General features: G+C 32.5%; 1 protein-coding gene across 2 annotated transcripts in view; it reads right to left on the bottom strand.

The window, feature by feature from the left end:
* Nucleotides 1-17,974, bottom strand: part of LOC140445406 (serine/threonine-protein phosphatase 4 regulatory subunit 1-like) — a 462,854-nt gene that overhangs the window by 394,533 nt on the left and 50,347 nt on the right. For both annotated transcript variants that reach the window (XM_072537408.1, XM_072537410.1), the window contains one exon: nucleotides 10,246-10,348. In XM_072537408.1, coding sequence (XP_072393509.1) covers nucleotides 10,246-10,348 — 103 coding nt within the window. The remainder of the gene's footprint in view (nucleotides 1-10,245; nucleotides 10,349-17,974) is intronic.

The following is a 17,974-nucleotide window of genomic DNA, read 5'->3' as shown; positions in this document are numbered from 1 at the left end:
ATCGTGTGCCATCATCATTTTCTAGCAGGGTTCTTAAGATTTCATGTAAATCAAAATCCTCCATTAAAGTCGTTTCAGGATTCAAAAATACTGAAAAAACTATTTGTCTGAACTATCATTATAAATGTAAGCCAGATAAACTATTATAACAAACTTTGTTTCCAATTTTGTTTATTTCCTAGCTGAAAGATGAAACATTATTAACATTATGAAAAAGACAGAAAAGATTTGATTTCACGTTCAAAGCGTCTATGTACCTGTTGATACGTATTTCGACTTAATAAGTCTCATCAGAACAGTTATTCATAGCCGTTCTTAACGTGAAAAATAATCTTCTCTGTCTTATTAGGAAGCAACAATAAAATGGCTTCGTTATGGACGCAATAGCGACATCTGATATAAAAATCGGTAAGATAGTTTCGAAACAAATTCAGATTTCTGCTTTAACCTGGAGCCTTCTAAAAATTGCAAGGCATAGCCAGACGTTAATAAAGATGTTAATAGAGACATGGGGAATCTAAAATTTGCATTCCACGACATGTCTCGTCAACTAAGCAGAAATCCTTAACGAATTTGTTTCTTGTACTCATACAGAGTAGATCCGAATAAAATGAAAAAGACAGAAAAGATTTGATTTCACGTTCAAAGCGTCTATGTATCTGTTGATGCGTATTTCGACTTAATAAGTCTCATCAGAACAGTTATTCATAGCCGTTCTTAACGTGAAAAATAATCTTCTCTTATGGACGCAATAGCGACATCTGATAGAAAAATCGGTAAGATAGTTTCGAAACAAATTCAGATTTCTGCTTTAATCTGGAGCCTTCTAAAAATTGCAAGGCATAGCCAGACGTTGATAAAGATGTTAATAGAGACATGGGGAATCTAAAATTTGCATTCCACGACATGTCTATCAACTAAGCAGAAATCCCCATGTCTCTATTAACATCTTTATCAACGTGACATATGCCTTGTTTGCTTTGAGACAGTTGATAGAGAATTACGACAATAAGAAAAGAAAGCTACATTTGGTATTTATAGAACTTAAAAAGGTACGACACAGCTCCTAAAAAAAGATATGGAGATGACTGGGAGAGAAATGGGTTCCTGAGAAGTACATAGAAAGGTTACAACAAAGTAAGACCTTGTATCGGATTGATCAAAAGTTTTCCAGTTGACGGTTGGTTGGTATCAATGCTCTACACTGAATCCCTACCAGTTTAATCTTGAAATGGATGCACTGACAGAGAGGGTAAGGCCGGGAGCTCCTAGGTCAATGCTCTTTGCAGGTGATATCGTATTAGTGGAGAAGAGCAAAGAAATGTTAGAGGAGAAATTGAACGGTTGGAGAATGGCTATTGAAGAGGAAGGACTTAAGGTTAGTAGATCTAAAACGGAGTATAGACGGTTAGGAGAAACAAGAATTGCTTGAGGAAAACTAGGACGAGCAGAAGAATTTTAATACCTTGGCTCCTGGAAAATGGGGCACTAGATTTAGAAATTGTCTATAGGATCCAAGCTGGTTAATTTAACTGGAAGCGAATGAGAGGGTACCCGCGTGATCGAAAAATCGGGAAACGGTTGAAAGGAAAGATATACAAGAGTTTGGAGATTCAAGAAAAGAAAATGAGGAACTCAAATGAAAATGTTATGGCAGATTTTGGGCAAAATTAGAAGAGCCAAAAAACCCTTTATGTATATTTCAAAACTAAGCCCAATATTACAGAAGATTGTAAAGACTGCAATTCAACATACATTGGGCAAACACCGATATCTGCATAGAAGGGTTGTTGCACACAAACATAGTGCACAAACAAACAAAAAATGGACATCAATATGGAGATACAACGTGGACAGTCTCCTTCCCATCATATCCCATACATGTTCGATAGGATTCAAATCTGGAGCACGGGGCGGCCACATCAAAACATTAACTCCAGCTTTTTGGAGAAAGTCCATAGTTTGAAGAGCAATATGGGGACGCGCGTTGTCTTGCTGAAAAAGGACGTGTCGACGGCCGTCGAGATAAGGCAGTAAAGCGGTTTGTAAGATGTCATCCACATAACGCGCAGCTGTCATATTGCCTCGAATAAACACAAGTGGTGATCGGCTACCATAGGCAATAGCCCTCCAAACCATTACTCCAACTGTCCTGTGTACATGCTTCTCAACAGCAAACCCGATATCTCGTCGCTCTCCACGGTGGCGTCTTACCATCCTACAACCATCATGCATTCCTAAACAGAATCGTGATTCATCGCTGAATGATACATTACGCCATTCTGCCACCCAATTTTGCCATTCTCTGCACCAATTCAAACGTTGATGACAGTGGTACGCAGTCAAAGGAAGCACTAGTCGTGGGCGGAATGAAACCAGTCCAAAGACTCGAATGTGACGGTATAGTCTACGCATACTAACAGGTCTACTTACTACTTCAAACCATTGGTCAGCAATATGAAGCATAGTAGCAAAACGGTGTCGCAGAGTCTGTAATCTAAAGCGCCTATCTTGACGCTCTGTGGTACGCCTCGGTTGACCAGTTGATCTTCTTTGTGTTCTTCTACCTCGTTTGTCTACACACGACACACACGCATAACCGTCATTGCCGTACAATTAATGCGACGGCCAATTTCCCCATACGACAAACAAATATCTCTATACGCAGTAATTCTACCCTTGTCAAAATCGCTAACATGGTGGTAATTTTGTCAGAAATACGTATATACGGTTGCCTTCCATCTTATACACATGTTTTATTATATATATATATATATATATATATATATATATATATATATATATATATATAAGCTATTAGTATTATTTGGATATATAATGCTATATCTATGTAGTACCTAGTGATGTCCATTTTTTTTATCAAATAACTTTAGACGAGCCACTCTGTACATCTCTGTACAACTAACGCCTTTACTAAAGTCGTGACCTGTCTGGCCGAATTCTATCTGGCCTACTAGGCTATGTTGCCAAATCTTTTTTCGTCTATTATGTTTGAAAATAGACTTCACACAACAGAAAAAAAAATCACGATCAAAAATTGCGATTATTGGAACAATAGATGAAAAAAATACACTTTACTGTAATGTCTTTTATTTAGAGGTCAATTGGGGTATTCTTTTGAATGACACATTCAATACCTTTGAATGTATTTTTATTCTCAATTTTTATAGTAGATACTTATTAAAATCAAATCCTTGAAGTATCATTTATTATCTACTGTATTAGGAGAACTATATTTTCCAAAACATTATCTTAATTAAACTGAATTGGTTTTACTTGTGATTTAAATCACATATTTTATATATATATATATATATATATATATTTATATATATATATATATATATATATATATATATATATATATATATATATATATATATATATATTTATATATATTAACGTTTACTTCTTTATATATATATATATATATATAGTGAATATTGTTGTTCAAAAGCTTTTTATTTGTGGCATTCCGTTTTTGTTTAACTATCTCCTGGAAATAATTTCACATGAAGTTTAAATAAAACTATTTATTATGAACTTTCGACTTCCAAATTGGAGACCGTTGTCAAAATACAACTGTAAAATAAACATACTATTTTATTTTGTGACGGCGGAAGCAAAACAAAATAATTATCTCACAATATACTGAGAGCTTGGACATTTTATTAAACATTTTAAAGTACACAATAGACTTCAAAATCGTGTTGACAGTATATTTTTCCTTTTTTTCCTTTAATTATGGATAAACCTTCCATCATAAAATAAAAAACCGTACTTATTTTCTTTTCAATAAATTTCATTGTATTCTTTTGTAGAATATAATAGGATTTGCTTCCATAAAATACTGAAAGAAAAAAATGTTCAAAAAAATAAAATACTACACTTCGTATGGAAATTATTGATAGCACAAGTTTTTTATGGCACAGCTGATAATCTCCAACGTATTGTCATTAAACAGTGAAAAAGAATTTCGAAATCATTTGAACTTTTTCTAGTACTTACATTCTTTACAACTAGTTATATATAAAACATACAACTTTAGTTATATATGAAATATCATCAAAAATCACCTAAGTATCTCAAAATATACCTTTTGTTCGTCCATCTTGTTTCTACATATGCTAAGTGACAGACTTTTCCAAGTACACCCAAATGGGAAAAACAGTAAGTTCAGAAACCTGCAAAACGGTTTACCACAAGGGTCAGTTATGTCTCCTCTTCTTTTTAATATTTATACGTCAGATGTACCAACTACCACCTCGCGCCAATTTATTTATGCCGATGACATGGCTCTGGGAGCTCAAGAAGAAGACATAAAAATCGCCGAAACCACCATAGAAGCAGATCTAAATACTGTTAACAGATACTTTAAGAAATAGGGCCTACAACCAATCCCATCGAAGACTGAAGTAACAGCTGTCCATCTTAACAACCACAAGGCAAATTACAGACTAAACATAGAATGCGATGGAACCATTCTAAAGCACAGTTCGAACCCAAAATACCTCGATGCAACTCTAGAGCGTACCCTAACATTTAAACAGCATTAGAAAGCACTTCAGCAAAAATAAATACCCGCACTAACATTATTCAGAAATTAGCAAATATATCATGGGGGTTTAATGCAGAGGTCATCAGAACGAGCGCGCTGTCCTTAGTATATCCTACTGCAGAATATTGCGCTTCTGTCTGTTTCTAAACAGTCATCAAACAAAAGTCATAGATACCCAGTTAAACCAAATAATGAGGCACATAACTGTGATACTAATATGGCTATTACAAATAGAGTTTAGTGATAGAAATGTAAAAATTAAGGGTTGTATGTATTGGTTAATGCCACATCATAAAAAATAAAAAAATTTAAAAAAAAACTTTAAAATTGGGTGTTTTAGAGGAGATTTAAAATTGTATAGCTGATCACTATATGAGCATCTATCAGACATGATTTATGAGTATGAGCCAAGTAAAAAAATCAAGATTTCTACTATCCACACTTCAAATAGAAGTTAGGTTTTCTATTCTAAAAATTCCATTGAATTACAACCACGTAATGATAGACTTCACGGTTAATACACCAAATAAAATCAGGTACACTAATAAACGACAGATTCAACAGAACAAAATTGATTTTTTTAAGATCAACAAAAACCAAAAACAGTCATTCACCTTGGAAGTTAAGGTATATTGAAAGATCACAACCCGAGAAGATGGAATTAGTTTCCAACCTATCGACTTATCAACATAAGATAATTTCAGAGAGATAATAAAAGGTCTTCAATAAAATAAAGAGTCTTCAAGATAATAAAAGGTCTTCAATAAAACTGTAAATTTCTTTTTACTTCTATACCATTTTTTTAACCAACTCTTAATTTGATTATCAGATTACAATGTATCACTTCGTCTTAAAAAAAGATTATAGAACTCCAACAACTAAGAAAAATTAAATAAACTGATAGATAGCACGTATTTATTATACCTAAATTTTTCCGTAGATGAGACTAAAGAATATAAGAAACGCGATTGTAAAAAATAACTCAAATGCTAGTAGAAATATTGGTGGATGCACCCACTGTCGTTATGAACGAAATTAGTACCGAAAATGAAAGAGTACGTAGAAAAAATAACAAAACAGAGAAACAAACAGAGACAAACAGAAACACACAGAGCAACAAAACATACCATGTAACATTTCTCGAGATGAATTTACTGATAATAAAAAAATAAAAACACATTGTCATCTAATTAGGCTTAAAAATGAAAGATCTAATCGACCCACCAAATCAAATGTGAAGTAAGTAAAATAAAACGATAGAGGACTTAAAATATGTGAAAATATCCCACGAACTTATAAAAAATGATGGAAATAAATATGCAAAAGTTTCAAACAATAGTAAATACAGAAAGAGAAACAGGTCGAATAAAAATAAAAAAGAAGGATACCCAAAACAAGAACGACGGAGAAAAAATTCAAGCAGAACAGGAGTTCTGAAACGATGAATACTGGAGAAGAAATACGGAATATATGCAGATAAATATTAGTACACCAGGGAAGTTTTTGAAATTTGGTCACATCATTTTTGTTGCTTCGGAAATTGCAAAATAAGGCTAAAATTTCGAAAATCAAAAATTGTCTATAACTTTTGCGAAAGTGAACCTAGAACATTGATATTACATGAAAAGTTGAGTCAAGTAGTCCGTATAATGCACAAAAAATTCAACACGATTCGTCTATTAGTTTAAATTTTATTCAATATGTTTATCCCACAGAGCTTTTTTTGCCATATTACTGCTCAAAAAATATAATGATACAACGATTCTGCGGATACCACATGAAAGAAGAAGACTTGTATTCACAATATATTTAAAAGAGAATCAACAGATGTCTTTTTTTACCATTGCAAAAACATTTTAATAAACTAGAGTCTTTTGGCTTATAAATAATTTGAATAACTTTGTTTATATTGACTGTAGACTAAATCCATTTTGATTTTTAAAAAGCTGGTATTTTTATACGAATTTAAAAAAAAATTCGCCTAGATCAACTGGGGTCAAAGTTAGCCACTTTTTTTATTTAGTTCACAGCTACTTCGTTTATAAAAATTAAGCAACCTAACTAGAGCCATTTTGAAGTTCAAGGTTTATACATACAGTGGGTGATCAAATTATTATGATCAGTCACAAAAGTTTAGGTTTTCCAAATTTGTTCAAAAATTTTATAATAAAATCATATCCTGCTACACGATTAAGGTATGTCAATATATTTTGTTACAAATAACCTTACTTTTTTGACGTTTACAGCTCTAGACCTATCATTTGTGTCAAATTACGTGACAACATACACATTGTGGTGAATTTGCGCTTGGAGTTTACAACTGAATTTGTATGTTTTTGTATTGTTTTTGAAAGATTAGTATCGTTTTATCTTTGTAGTATGTTTTATTAATGTATTGCATGTGGTGATTGTGAGTGAAAAAAAAACTATCAGTTTTAATTTTAAAGACATTTTCAAAACATTTCGATTTTTGAGAAGAAAATCATAATGGGTAAGGCTAAAGACGTCCCTGTGTGTAAAATGGTGGAGATAAAGACACTTTTATTGAATACAAAACTTTCCCAGCGTCAGATAGCTCAACAATGCCAAGTAGCGCAAGCAACAGTGAGCAATATAAAAAAAAAATTATATCAACAAACCCCTGACTCACCAGCGTGCCCAAAAGTGTGGTCGAAACCGTGTCACTACACCCAAAGACGAAAGAAAAATGAGGGATATCTTCCTAAACAATAGAAAGAAGCCAAAAAGAATCCTCACGGAACTTATTCGTGAACCTGGGATGCCAGTTTCTGACATGACAGTCCGCAGAAGGCTTGCTAAGCAAGGTTTCAAATCATGTCGCCCTGCCAAAAAACCAAAGTTGACCATCGCAATGATGAAAAAGAAACTGGAATGGGCCAAAGAACACAAAAATTTGACAATTGAGGATAAGGTAAATTATGTCACTACTAAAGTTTAAATCCCTATAACCACTGTTTTTATCCTAAAAAAAAATCTTAATTTTTTTTATTCACAGAGAAGAGATACTCATGGATAAGTCGGCCTTCATCCGAAGGCGAGTGGGTGAAAAATATCACAAGGATTGCATAGTGGAGCGAGTAAAGCATCCTCTCAAGATCATGGTATGGTCTGTGATCAGCAGTAAGGGCACAGGGAGGCTGTACATGTGAATGGAATGATGAATCAACATCAGTATATTAAAGTTCTGGAAAGAAAGCTCATACCACAAATCAAAGATTGGTTTGGCGAATCGGAGGATTTTACCTTTATTCACGATTCAGCACCGTGCCATAAGGCAAAAACAGTAACATCGTACCTGGAAAAAAAGAAAATTAAAGTACTGAAGTGGCCAGGTAATTCCCCAGACCTCAATCTGATCGAAAATCTATGGGAGCTTATGAAGAGAGGGATTGCCAAGGAAACTGTTACAAATAAGCAGCAGTTAATTAAGAGACTCATTGCCAGCTGGCACAGAAACAATAAAATAAAAGAAGACTGCCTGAGAAACATTTAAAGCGTGCCAAGAAGGATCAAAGCTGTCATCGAAGCTAAAGGAGGTCACACAAAATATTAAAAAAAAATTGTTATTTAAGGTCAAAGAAAAAAATATTTTTAAATTTTGTAAAAGAACGTGTTTATCATCTATTTTTATATTATATTCACATCATAAGACGCTTATATGCAGTTTTATTCTTTATTAAATAGCAAAATACAAAGTTTGTTGAAGTGATCATAATAATTTGATCACCCACTGTAGTTTATGTGTAAAAGTTTGAGTAAACTTTGAACTCAACAGAACGGTCACTAAGGCTTTAAAATTGAAGTCCTAACGAAATCGGTTAGGGGCCGGTGGATGGGGAATTATAAAATCCGTGCAATCAAAAACTGAAATTGATTCTTCAAACACTTGCTCCTGTTAATATCTTTGGAACTTGTTGATGGATTTTGATTATCCTTTTTGAAGGGATAAATAAGTAATAAAATTACTTTATGCAATTTTAAAAATACAAAAAACATAGTATGAAGCTTCGCGCTAGTCTACAGTACACTGTAAATATGTATTTTTTAATAAAATTAATAATAAATAGATGTGGCTAACTTTGACAATAATTAACCTAGGTGAATTCGTGTAAAAATACCAACTTTTCAAATATCAAAGTGGATTTAGTCTGCAGTCAATATAAACAAACTTATTCAAATTATTTATAAGCCAAAATGACTCTACTTTAGTAAAATGTTTTTGCAATGGTAAAAACCACTTTTATTGTTTTTTTTTTTTTAAATATATTGTAAATATAATTCTTTTTTCATGTGGTACCCGTAGAATCGCTGTATCATTATTATTTTTTGAGCTATAATATATATATATATATATATATATATATATATATATATATATATATATATATATATATATATATATAATAAAATTTAAACTAATTAACGAATCGTCTTGAAATTGTTGTGCATTATAAAGACTACTTGGCTTAACTTCATATGCAATATCAAAGCCCTAGGTTAATTTTTGCAAAGGTTATAAGCAATTTTTTTATTTTGAAGATGTTTTAGCCTTATTTTGCAATTTTCAAAGCAACACATGAACGGACCAAAATTCAAAAACTGCCATTCATCTACTAAAAGATGAATACTCTAAATAATATATTAAATTACCCTATTTTTACCTGTATCGATTTAAACGAAAAAACTGATATTTTTGACCCTTGTTAATAGCTATTATATGCCTCCGAACTGTGACGGACATTTTTGCATTTATATATTAGGTGTATAGTATGGCTGGGTTCTGGTAGTGTCCTTCAGAGACAACCACAATCACAGCAATGAAGGAAGAGCAACTAATAATCTTCGAAAGAGATATGATTATATGATCCAAGTATGAGAATGAAAAAATATGAAAAAAATATGTATTTAAAGTAATAAAAGCAGAAGATAAGATGGTATAAGGACATATTCAGAAGAGAGAACAAAAATCACAAGTGCAAATAGAGAAAAAGGGTAAGAGATAAATCAAATACACAGTGGAAGGAGCAGGTGTAGGAAGAAAAGTTGATATAGGATATTAAACGATACAATAAATATCAACGCCCACGTTCCAGAAACAAACAGAAAACTAATCCGAAGAAATAATCCGCAAAACTATACCAATGTAAACTATATTCACAATGATCTACCTCGACCGCAGACAATTAACTATGGAAACAGTTCATACATCGACGATGCCAAAACGTAAGCCGATGACAAGGAAAACACCACACAAAACTTGTTTTCTTCTGGAATTTAAAGATATGGTCACCCAATACATGACATCAACTATTTTTTTTTTAAATTCTTTGTAGTTATTAGCCTTGAAAATTTTAAAACAATAAGAGTTTGTGTTAATGAACATAGTCTCCCTTTGCATTGCTTTGTGGAAGCCAACGGATTAACTAATCAAAAAACAGAAGTAATCCATTTCCAGCAAATTAACAAGATTGATGTCATGCTCATCGCTGAAACACACTTCACTAACTATTCAGTATTGTTACAATCTCCGATTTGGAGATTGTAACACTAATCTTCAAATCGGAACAGCTCATGATGGAGCTGGAGTTATTATTTAAATTATTTATCTTAAAAACGTAAAGAAATCAACTTGAGAAAAATCTTACCTTATTGGTATTGGGCCTTTAGCATATTTTTGGATACGCATCAACGGGGTTAAAGCAGCTTCATCTTCTGCATTACCGAATGGGCAGTCTCCCTGCTCAAATCCTGAAAAAGTAAACATATACTATTAATTATAGTAGATATTATTTGTCTTAATTTGATCGAAATACTACCAATGAAGTTAAAGACTAGTCGAATTTAAGGCAGAATGAGCGTCTTGTTTTCATCAATTAGAATCTACACTCGTCAATAATACACGCAATAGGAAACACCAATATTATTACACTTTTCTCAATAAAAACTTATTTTTCTTCTTCTGGTGTTCATATTGGCAATAATAACTTTGTTTATGGCAACTCGAAACAGATTAGCGGATGTTCTTGAAACCACTCTCGGAGATTTCGGAGCTAGGATGTTCTTCTTCGGCCCAGTCCACTTCTTCCGGCGATCGTGCCCTGTATTATGAGGTGTAGATGGATATACCTCTCTGGATGTCTCATTACATGGTCGAAATATTGTAACTTTCGAATTTTTATTGTTTTTGATATTTCTGTGCTCTTTTTAATTCGGTGTAAAACTTTTTCATTTGTTATTCGATCAATCCAACTTATCCGCAATATTCGTAGGTAAATACGCATCTCAAAAGCCTCAAGTTTTTTCATTAGTGTTGCTGTAAGAGTCCAGCTTTCCATGCCATACAGCAATGTCTATCAAAATTTTCTTTAGCTTATAGAAGGCAGCGCTGGCTTTTTCAATGAGAATTCTTATTTCTCTGCTTATATCCCACTTATCGTTAACATTGGCGCACAATTGTGGATTCTTTCTAACTCTATTCCATATGCTCTAATGTTCATTGGTTGTAACTGTTTTGTAGACAACCATAAGTTTTGTCTTAGAAGTATTAAGCTTTAGCACATATTCAACATATGTTTCGGCCACTCTGTTTCTTTTTCAGTGGATGCAATCAGTACCGTGTCGTCTGCGATCTGAGACTCTTGACATTAATCCCGTTGATTTTAATTCAATTATTATTAATAATTTAATTTAATTTTCATCTAAGTTTTTTTTGAAAATAAATTCGGGGTAGATATTAAAAAGTAGAGGTGATAAAATACACCCCTGTCTCACTCCACGTCGTATTCTTGCCAGTTCGTATCTTTGCATATTGATGCCCATACAAATTTTTGATAATTCGGAGGTCTTGTTCATCAAGTCCCACCTTTTTTAAGACACCTGTCATTTTGTCGTGGGTGACCCGGTCAAAGACCTTTTCGAAGTCGATAAAACACATATATACTGGTTGTTTTATATCCCTACATCTTTGAACCAGGACCTGCAAACTGAATAATGCTTCTCTGGTTCCAAGGTTGTGTCTGAAACCAAACTGCGTTTCGCTCAGTTGTACTTCTATTTTGTTGTAAATTCTCAAGTGCAATATTCTTAAAGAAATTTTCAGTACATAGCTCATTAGACTGATATTACGATAATCGCTACATTGTTTAGCGTTTACTTTTTTCGGTATCATTACACATGTTGACAGTAGCCAGTCTGTTGGTATATGCCCTGTTTCGTATATTTTAGTGAAGAAGTTTCAAAGAGAATGTTTGCCTTTATCGTCGAGTACTTTGATTATTTCGCTTTGAATTTCATCTGGACCGCTTGTTTTTTTATTTTTTGATAGTTGTCTCTATCCATTTCATCGAAGGTTATGTTTGGACAAGTCGATATATTTTCGATTTGTATTTCTGTTCTTACGTCAGCAAACAGTTCCTCAATATATTCCCTCCACCTCTCCAGTTTGTCTTGTTCATTGACTATGATATTTCCTTGGTCCAGTTATTTTTTGCACCTGTTTTTTTCTGCAGTTCTTCTGATTTCTTTATTGATTTTGTTGTATACTTCAATGTCTTTATTTTTCTGTTCTCGTCTATTTTCCATTAGTTTCAATCTATCAGTCATCCATTGTTGTTTACGTTTATTAATAGTTTGATACTTTTTGGTGTTTCTTGCATGATGGTTTTGATCTTATTCCAGTGGTCTTCGATGTTATGTGTTTCTTTCCGATTTTTCGAACTTCTTTTCTATCTCGTGTATGATTGCTTGACTATTATCTCTAATACAGTCAGTGTTTATTCGGTTAGTCGGTTCTGGCGTTTTATTTTTTTAAGTTTGAGTTTGATGTCGCTGATTAATAAGTTATGATCTGAGGGGACATCTGCTCCAGGTAGTGTACTTATCTTGATTGAATTTCGGTATCTTTCAGTAATTGTTATATAACCGATATTTTTTCTAAATTTAATTTTAAACATTTTTGTTTGTTTATATATACCCTTCGATTTAAGTAAGAGCGTAAGTGGTGTATACAAACATATGTGGTGACTGGCCATAAACTTACATCGGTCAAACGGATAGAACTTTTAACAAACGAATAGCAGGACACCAAAGGGCTTTCAATAATAGAAAAAACAGATTCTACTTAAGCACTTCACCTTCTAGATCACAATCATTTTTTTAATAACCAATTTTAAATTCTTCACATTCAAAATAAAAGCCTTAAGCTATTCATTATTAGAATCTATGGAAATTAACAAATTAAAAAATGCAGATATAATTCTGAATGACCAACTAGATACAAACAGTTCTCCCCTTCTCAACTTTTTTAGTTAAATACTATAAATTGTTAGACGCATAACAAAAATAGCTCACTTGAGAAAGGCACTCTGGCGAAACAGCTGCTGTAGTGATAAGAATTTATAATAAATTTTATGGAAATGTTGAAAACAAATGTTTTCAGTGTTTTATTGCATAATAATTCAATTAAGTAAATAGATTGTTAAATGTACTGAAGTAAAAAATCTGATATCCCAATTTGCAAACATTCGATAAATAAAAAAAAGTAATTTTCAACGTTTTACTTTTTAAATCGAACTTTTTTTAGTCCAATTGAGTATTTAAAGCGATTTGTCAAATGGAAATGTAACCGATTTATCCAAAAAGAGTTCAATACATGTTTTAATTTCCATCATTGAAAGAGTTATAATACGGAAAAAAGTTAAATTGTATTTTAACGTATGTAGAAATAACAACTGTTTAATAAAGCCCGTATATGCCGAATGGAGTCATTAATAAAAAAATGGTTTAATGGACTAACACGATTGTTATAGCTCGGCCTGTCAGAATTTATTATTAATCACTGGTTATGATATATTGTTGTATCGTTATACAGGTCCGCACCAATGAATGAAAAGTTGGGAATTACACTTCTTAAGCCTTTTAACGTTAAGTAGTATCAAGGTCGGTTTTTAAATTAGAGTAAAAACGATGATGGCACACAGACAGGCTTTAAGGCAGGATGACCATGTAGAGTCCCTTCTCATTACACACGCCTTAGAAATATTCAGTATTTTTTAATTTCAAGCCCCTTAAAATTATTTTCAAACTGATACAGAGCTGCTGAATGGGTTGCATAACAATTAGTGTATAGTCATGCTACATAATTAAGTTTAAGTTAAAAATGGTGAAACTTTTTGATTGAATTGGAAATGTTGCAGTAACTCAACTTTTTCCAACTTTAGTTTTTTTACATAAATGATTGATGAGTGTTGATATTGTTCTATTCTGAACTGTAAAGATTTTTCTGTTAAGCAAACTTCTTCTGTTACTGCTCTATTAGAGAATATCACGTATAGACAAAGAGAAATAGCAAGAAAATGTGGTATATCCCAATCGTCAGCTCAAAGGTGAAGTCAAAACATTAAAGAGAAACGACCTGTTACGTCGGTGTAACAGAAAGCTTTTAGATATCCTCAGAGAGCAACGGATTTTAAAGAATTTGGCTGTAAAACACAGAACAGCCCCCCATAGAGCTATCAGGAATAAATTGGAAGAAGCAGGGTGTTTAGTATCGGTGACCACTGTACTCCGAAATTTGCACAATATGGGGTTCAAATACCGTAGATCCGTTAAGAAGATAAAACTAACACCACAAATGTTCAAGACCCGATTAGCTTGGTCCTATTTGCATAAAATCCGGACTATTGCTCATTGGCAAAAAGTAAAAGTAGTAAGTAATACAAATAATTTTGTTTTTATACTTTATTTTTATTTATTATTATATATTTATTTTTATTCACATTTGCAGGTTTATTTTAGTGATGAAGCAACAGTTCAAGTTATGGATAATAAGGCCCGGTTTGTCCGAAGTGGAGAAAAATATGAGACAGGATGTGTAATAAAAACAATTAAACATCCCACCTCAGTAACGATCTGGTTTGTAATGTGTGGCAAAGAAATGGGACCTTTATATCTGTTAAAAGGAACCATGCTACAAGGCCAGTGTAAAAGAGTCTTGCAGACAAGATTGATTCAACAAATGAATGAATGATTTGTCGCAAGGTCTTTAAGCAGGATAGAGTGCCTTTAAATACGGCTAAAATCATTAAAAGTTTTTCGATAGATCAAGAGATTCCTCTACCACACGAACCCCATCGAAAACGTCTGGGAATGCCTAAAAACAAGGTTCAATTAATAGAATCATTTTTGATTGGAACCATAACGACCATTTAGAAATAACAGCAAGTTGCATAAATAGCATGGCTAGGAGAATAGCTGCTCTTAATATCATTCTTTACATTTCAAGTAACTCTATTTACTTTTTGTTGTTTGTAAAATTACGGTAATTATGGTAAGTGCATGATTTTAAGTAATTATTAGGAATATTAATTATTACAAAAATAGTTATGTATTGTATGTATAGTTATATAGTGAATTAGTTTTTACATTGATACAACTATTTCTATGTTCAGTTATTCGTTTTACTGAAGCTCCTTCCTGTCTGACCTATGTACATTTTGAGCATGCACCGAAAGTACTCTCAAGACTCCTGAACTTTGGCTTTCATCACCTCCACCTTTAAAGCCTAATATGGGTAGAAAGACAATGTCAAAAAACTTTCTTTATTGGTAACGATAAATACCTAAAGTATGAAAAGACAAGCCGCAGACCGTTACATGTAAGTACGGAATAAACAAGTACGTAGAGGATATCTACCTTGGACGAGAGAAAATAGTGTCATGTCAACTACGCCGTTCTGTATAAATATCATTGCAGAAATTGTTTCTGAATTAATATTATTCATAATATTTTACAGTTTTATTTTAAACACTTTTTTCACATTATTTTATCTGTTACAGGGAATTAGTAAAACAAGGTCAGATTTTGACACAAAACACAAATTCAACCCTATATTCCTTACCGATGTTCTGCGAACTGTAGCAGTGACAACAATAAATAATCGCCAGCGATAGGGAAAGCAGATCAGTCGTAGTTTAATTGACGCATTTGGGGATTGGTGACAAAAGGGTGTATTATAGTCGATCCAAAAAACATGTAACGCAAAAATAATAACCGAGATAACTTGATTAATAAGAAATATATGGGTTCTACAGAAATATGAGCTAATATTTCATATTAATGGTCTGGTAAAGGGACGTAACTTACATTATTACGATACTAAAAATAGAGCACGTCTATCTCGCTGTCAACCTTAACAACCAGTGGAAATATTTGGTCCTTACTTTTTTAATGGATATCGAAAAATTCTTGAAAAATATTTTTGAATCCCTATGGAGGACGTTACCAAAAATATTTGCAAAACATAACTACAATTAGATGAGCTCTGATACACTTAGTGAAATTTCTCGATATGTTGATAGGACAAGCTAACATAAAAGTGAACATTACGATGACCCGAACTAACCAATGTTTATGGAGTTCAAAATGTAGATTTCTAGTTTTAGTGTTGCATAATTATATTACGCATTATTACGCATATTGTATGAAACTACAATTGAAACCTATGTCAAAGTATCATTACTTTGAATATTCTTGTGACAACAAGAGTCATATTCAAACATCGGAGTTTGTTCACAGACTCAATGCTGATGATAATGCTGCTTACTACTATAGTAATTTTAACGTCAGTAAGGTTGACCCACAAAGCATTCAGTTTCCTAAAGCACGAATGCTTTAGGAGCTTCCTAAAGCACGAACTAAAGCTTATAATTCTCGAATGCTACCTCTAAAGAAAGAAGAAGGAAAGAAAAAGTTGATGACCTTAAGAAAGCTGTACGTTCCCCATAAATTTGAAGATTTCTTTGTAGATATTATAAATTTTTGAGAGCAGAATCATTAAAATATAAGTGTTGATAGTAACTTGTAGCAATGTTGTGATTTAGCATATATGCTGTAATGTGAACTATGATTGAAACATGAAAATGAAATTTTTAATGGAGTAATTATGTAAATAAATAATGTAATTTTATTGCAGAAAGGTGACTAACTAGATGAAAAAACACATTAATACAGTTTTTATACATGAACAATATTATTAAATTGGAAATTATTACTTCTAATCTACTTGTACAGATGTACGTAGTTAACTTAAGAAAAACTCATGCCACAAAACTAAGGATTTTCATATCCAGACAGACAGTTTTTTGCATAATTTTCGAAAGTTAGTTGACATGACTTGAGTCTCTTTCTGAAATAAAATGTTCATATTAATATTTAATATTATCATTGAGCAAATATAAAAACTAATTTATTATGCGATAAAACTAATTTAAAGATCTATTTGTGAATATTTGTTATCTCTTGTTGTATCACTTTTATTTATTCATACCTTTTTTATATTTCCTAGTATTGCATGTTAACCACTATAAAAATAGTCAAAATCGAATACCTCGGTCACATCATGAGGAACAGCGAAAGATATGGGCTGCTGCAATTAATTCTTCAAGGAAAAGTAGACGGAAAACGAGTACCAGGAAGGCTAAGGACTTCCTGGCTGAAAAATCTACGTACGTGGTTCAACACAACAACCACAAATCTTATCAGAGCAGCAGTTTGCAAAATACAGATTGCCATGATGGTCGCCAACATCCAAAACGGATAGGCACTACAAGAAGAAGAAGATTGCATGTGACATACATAAAATATTTTGTTCTTTGAACTGTTGTTTAAAAAAAAAACAAATTTGAACAGCTTATATGTATTTTTTTCGTAATATATCTACTATTAAACAAAATTTACCTAAAAACATTTTGTTCTATCACATTTACAAAATACCAGCAGATATTAAGTAATAAATATCACCGGCTTTCCATGCGAACATCAATTTTATCGAACATAAACAACAAAACAAAAACTAGACAATGTTTACAAAGCTGAGTTGACAAATTATTCAAAGACTAAGAAGAAACAGAATCCAATATAAAAAATAAGTTTTAAAATATCTGGTACAATGTAAAGAAATCAATAAAATTTAAAGCAAATATTCTTAATGGCCAATTAAGACTTAATTAAGAATTAATTAAAATATTACTCAAATCTATCAACCATAATGAATTTTACTCTTAAGATACTCCACCCAAATTTAAATTTCATCACTACCGGCAAACTGGAAAATATACTTACGATAAAATTAGTAATCAAATCTATGAAAATACTTGTTTGCCTTAGTTTCCGAAAAATCTAAAATGTATCAAAGGCGGTTTGGATGTTTAGAGGGCGACCGAGCAATTCATGTTTGCCATGCCGCCCACACGTGAATCGGCGACGACATTCGACGTTCCATATCCCAGCTCTCATCTCACCATTATCATCGTCGGATTTCCCTATTGACACGTTTTTACACCGCGGTCTGCCTGCGCTCCTCATAATCTCGATTTT

Source organism: Diabrotica undecimpunctata, chromosome 7 (genome assembly GCF_040954645.1).
Source record: "Diabrotica undecimpunctata isolate CICGRU chromosome 7, icDiaUnde3, whole genome shotgun sequence".
NCBI classification, from domain to species: Eukaryota; Metazoa; Arthropoda; class Insecta; order Coleoptera; family Chrysomelidae; genus Diabrotica; species Diabrotica undecimpunctata.
The sequence above is the reverse complement of the archived record's forward strand: the minus strand, read 5'-3'. Positions and strand labels throughout refer to the sequence as shown.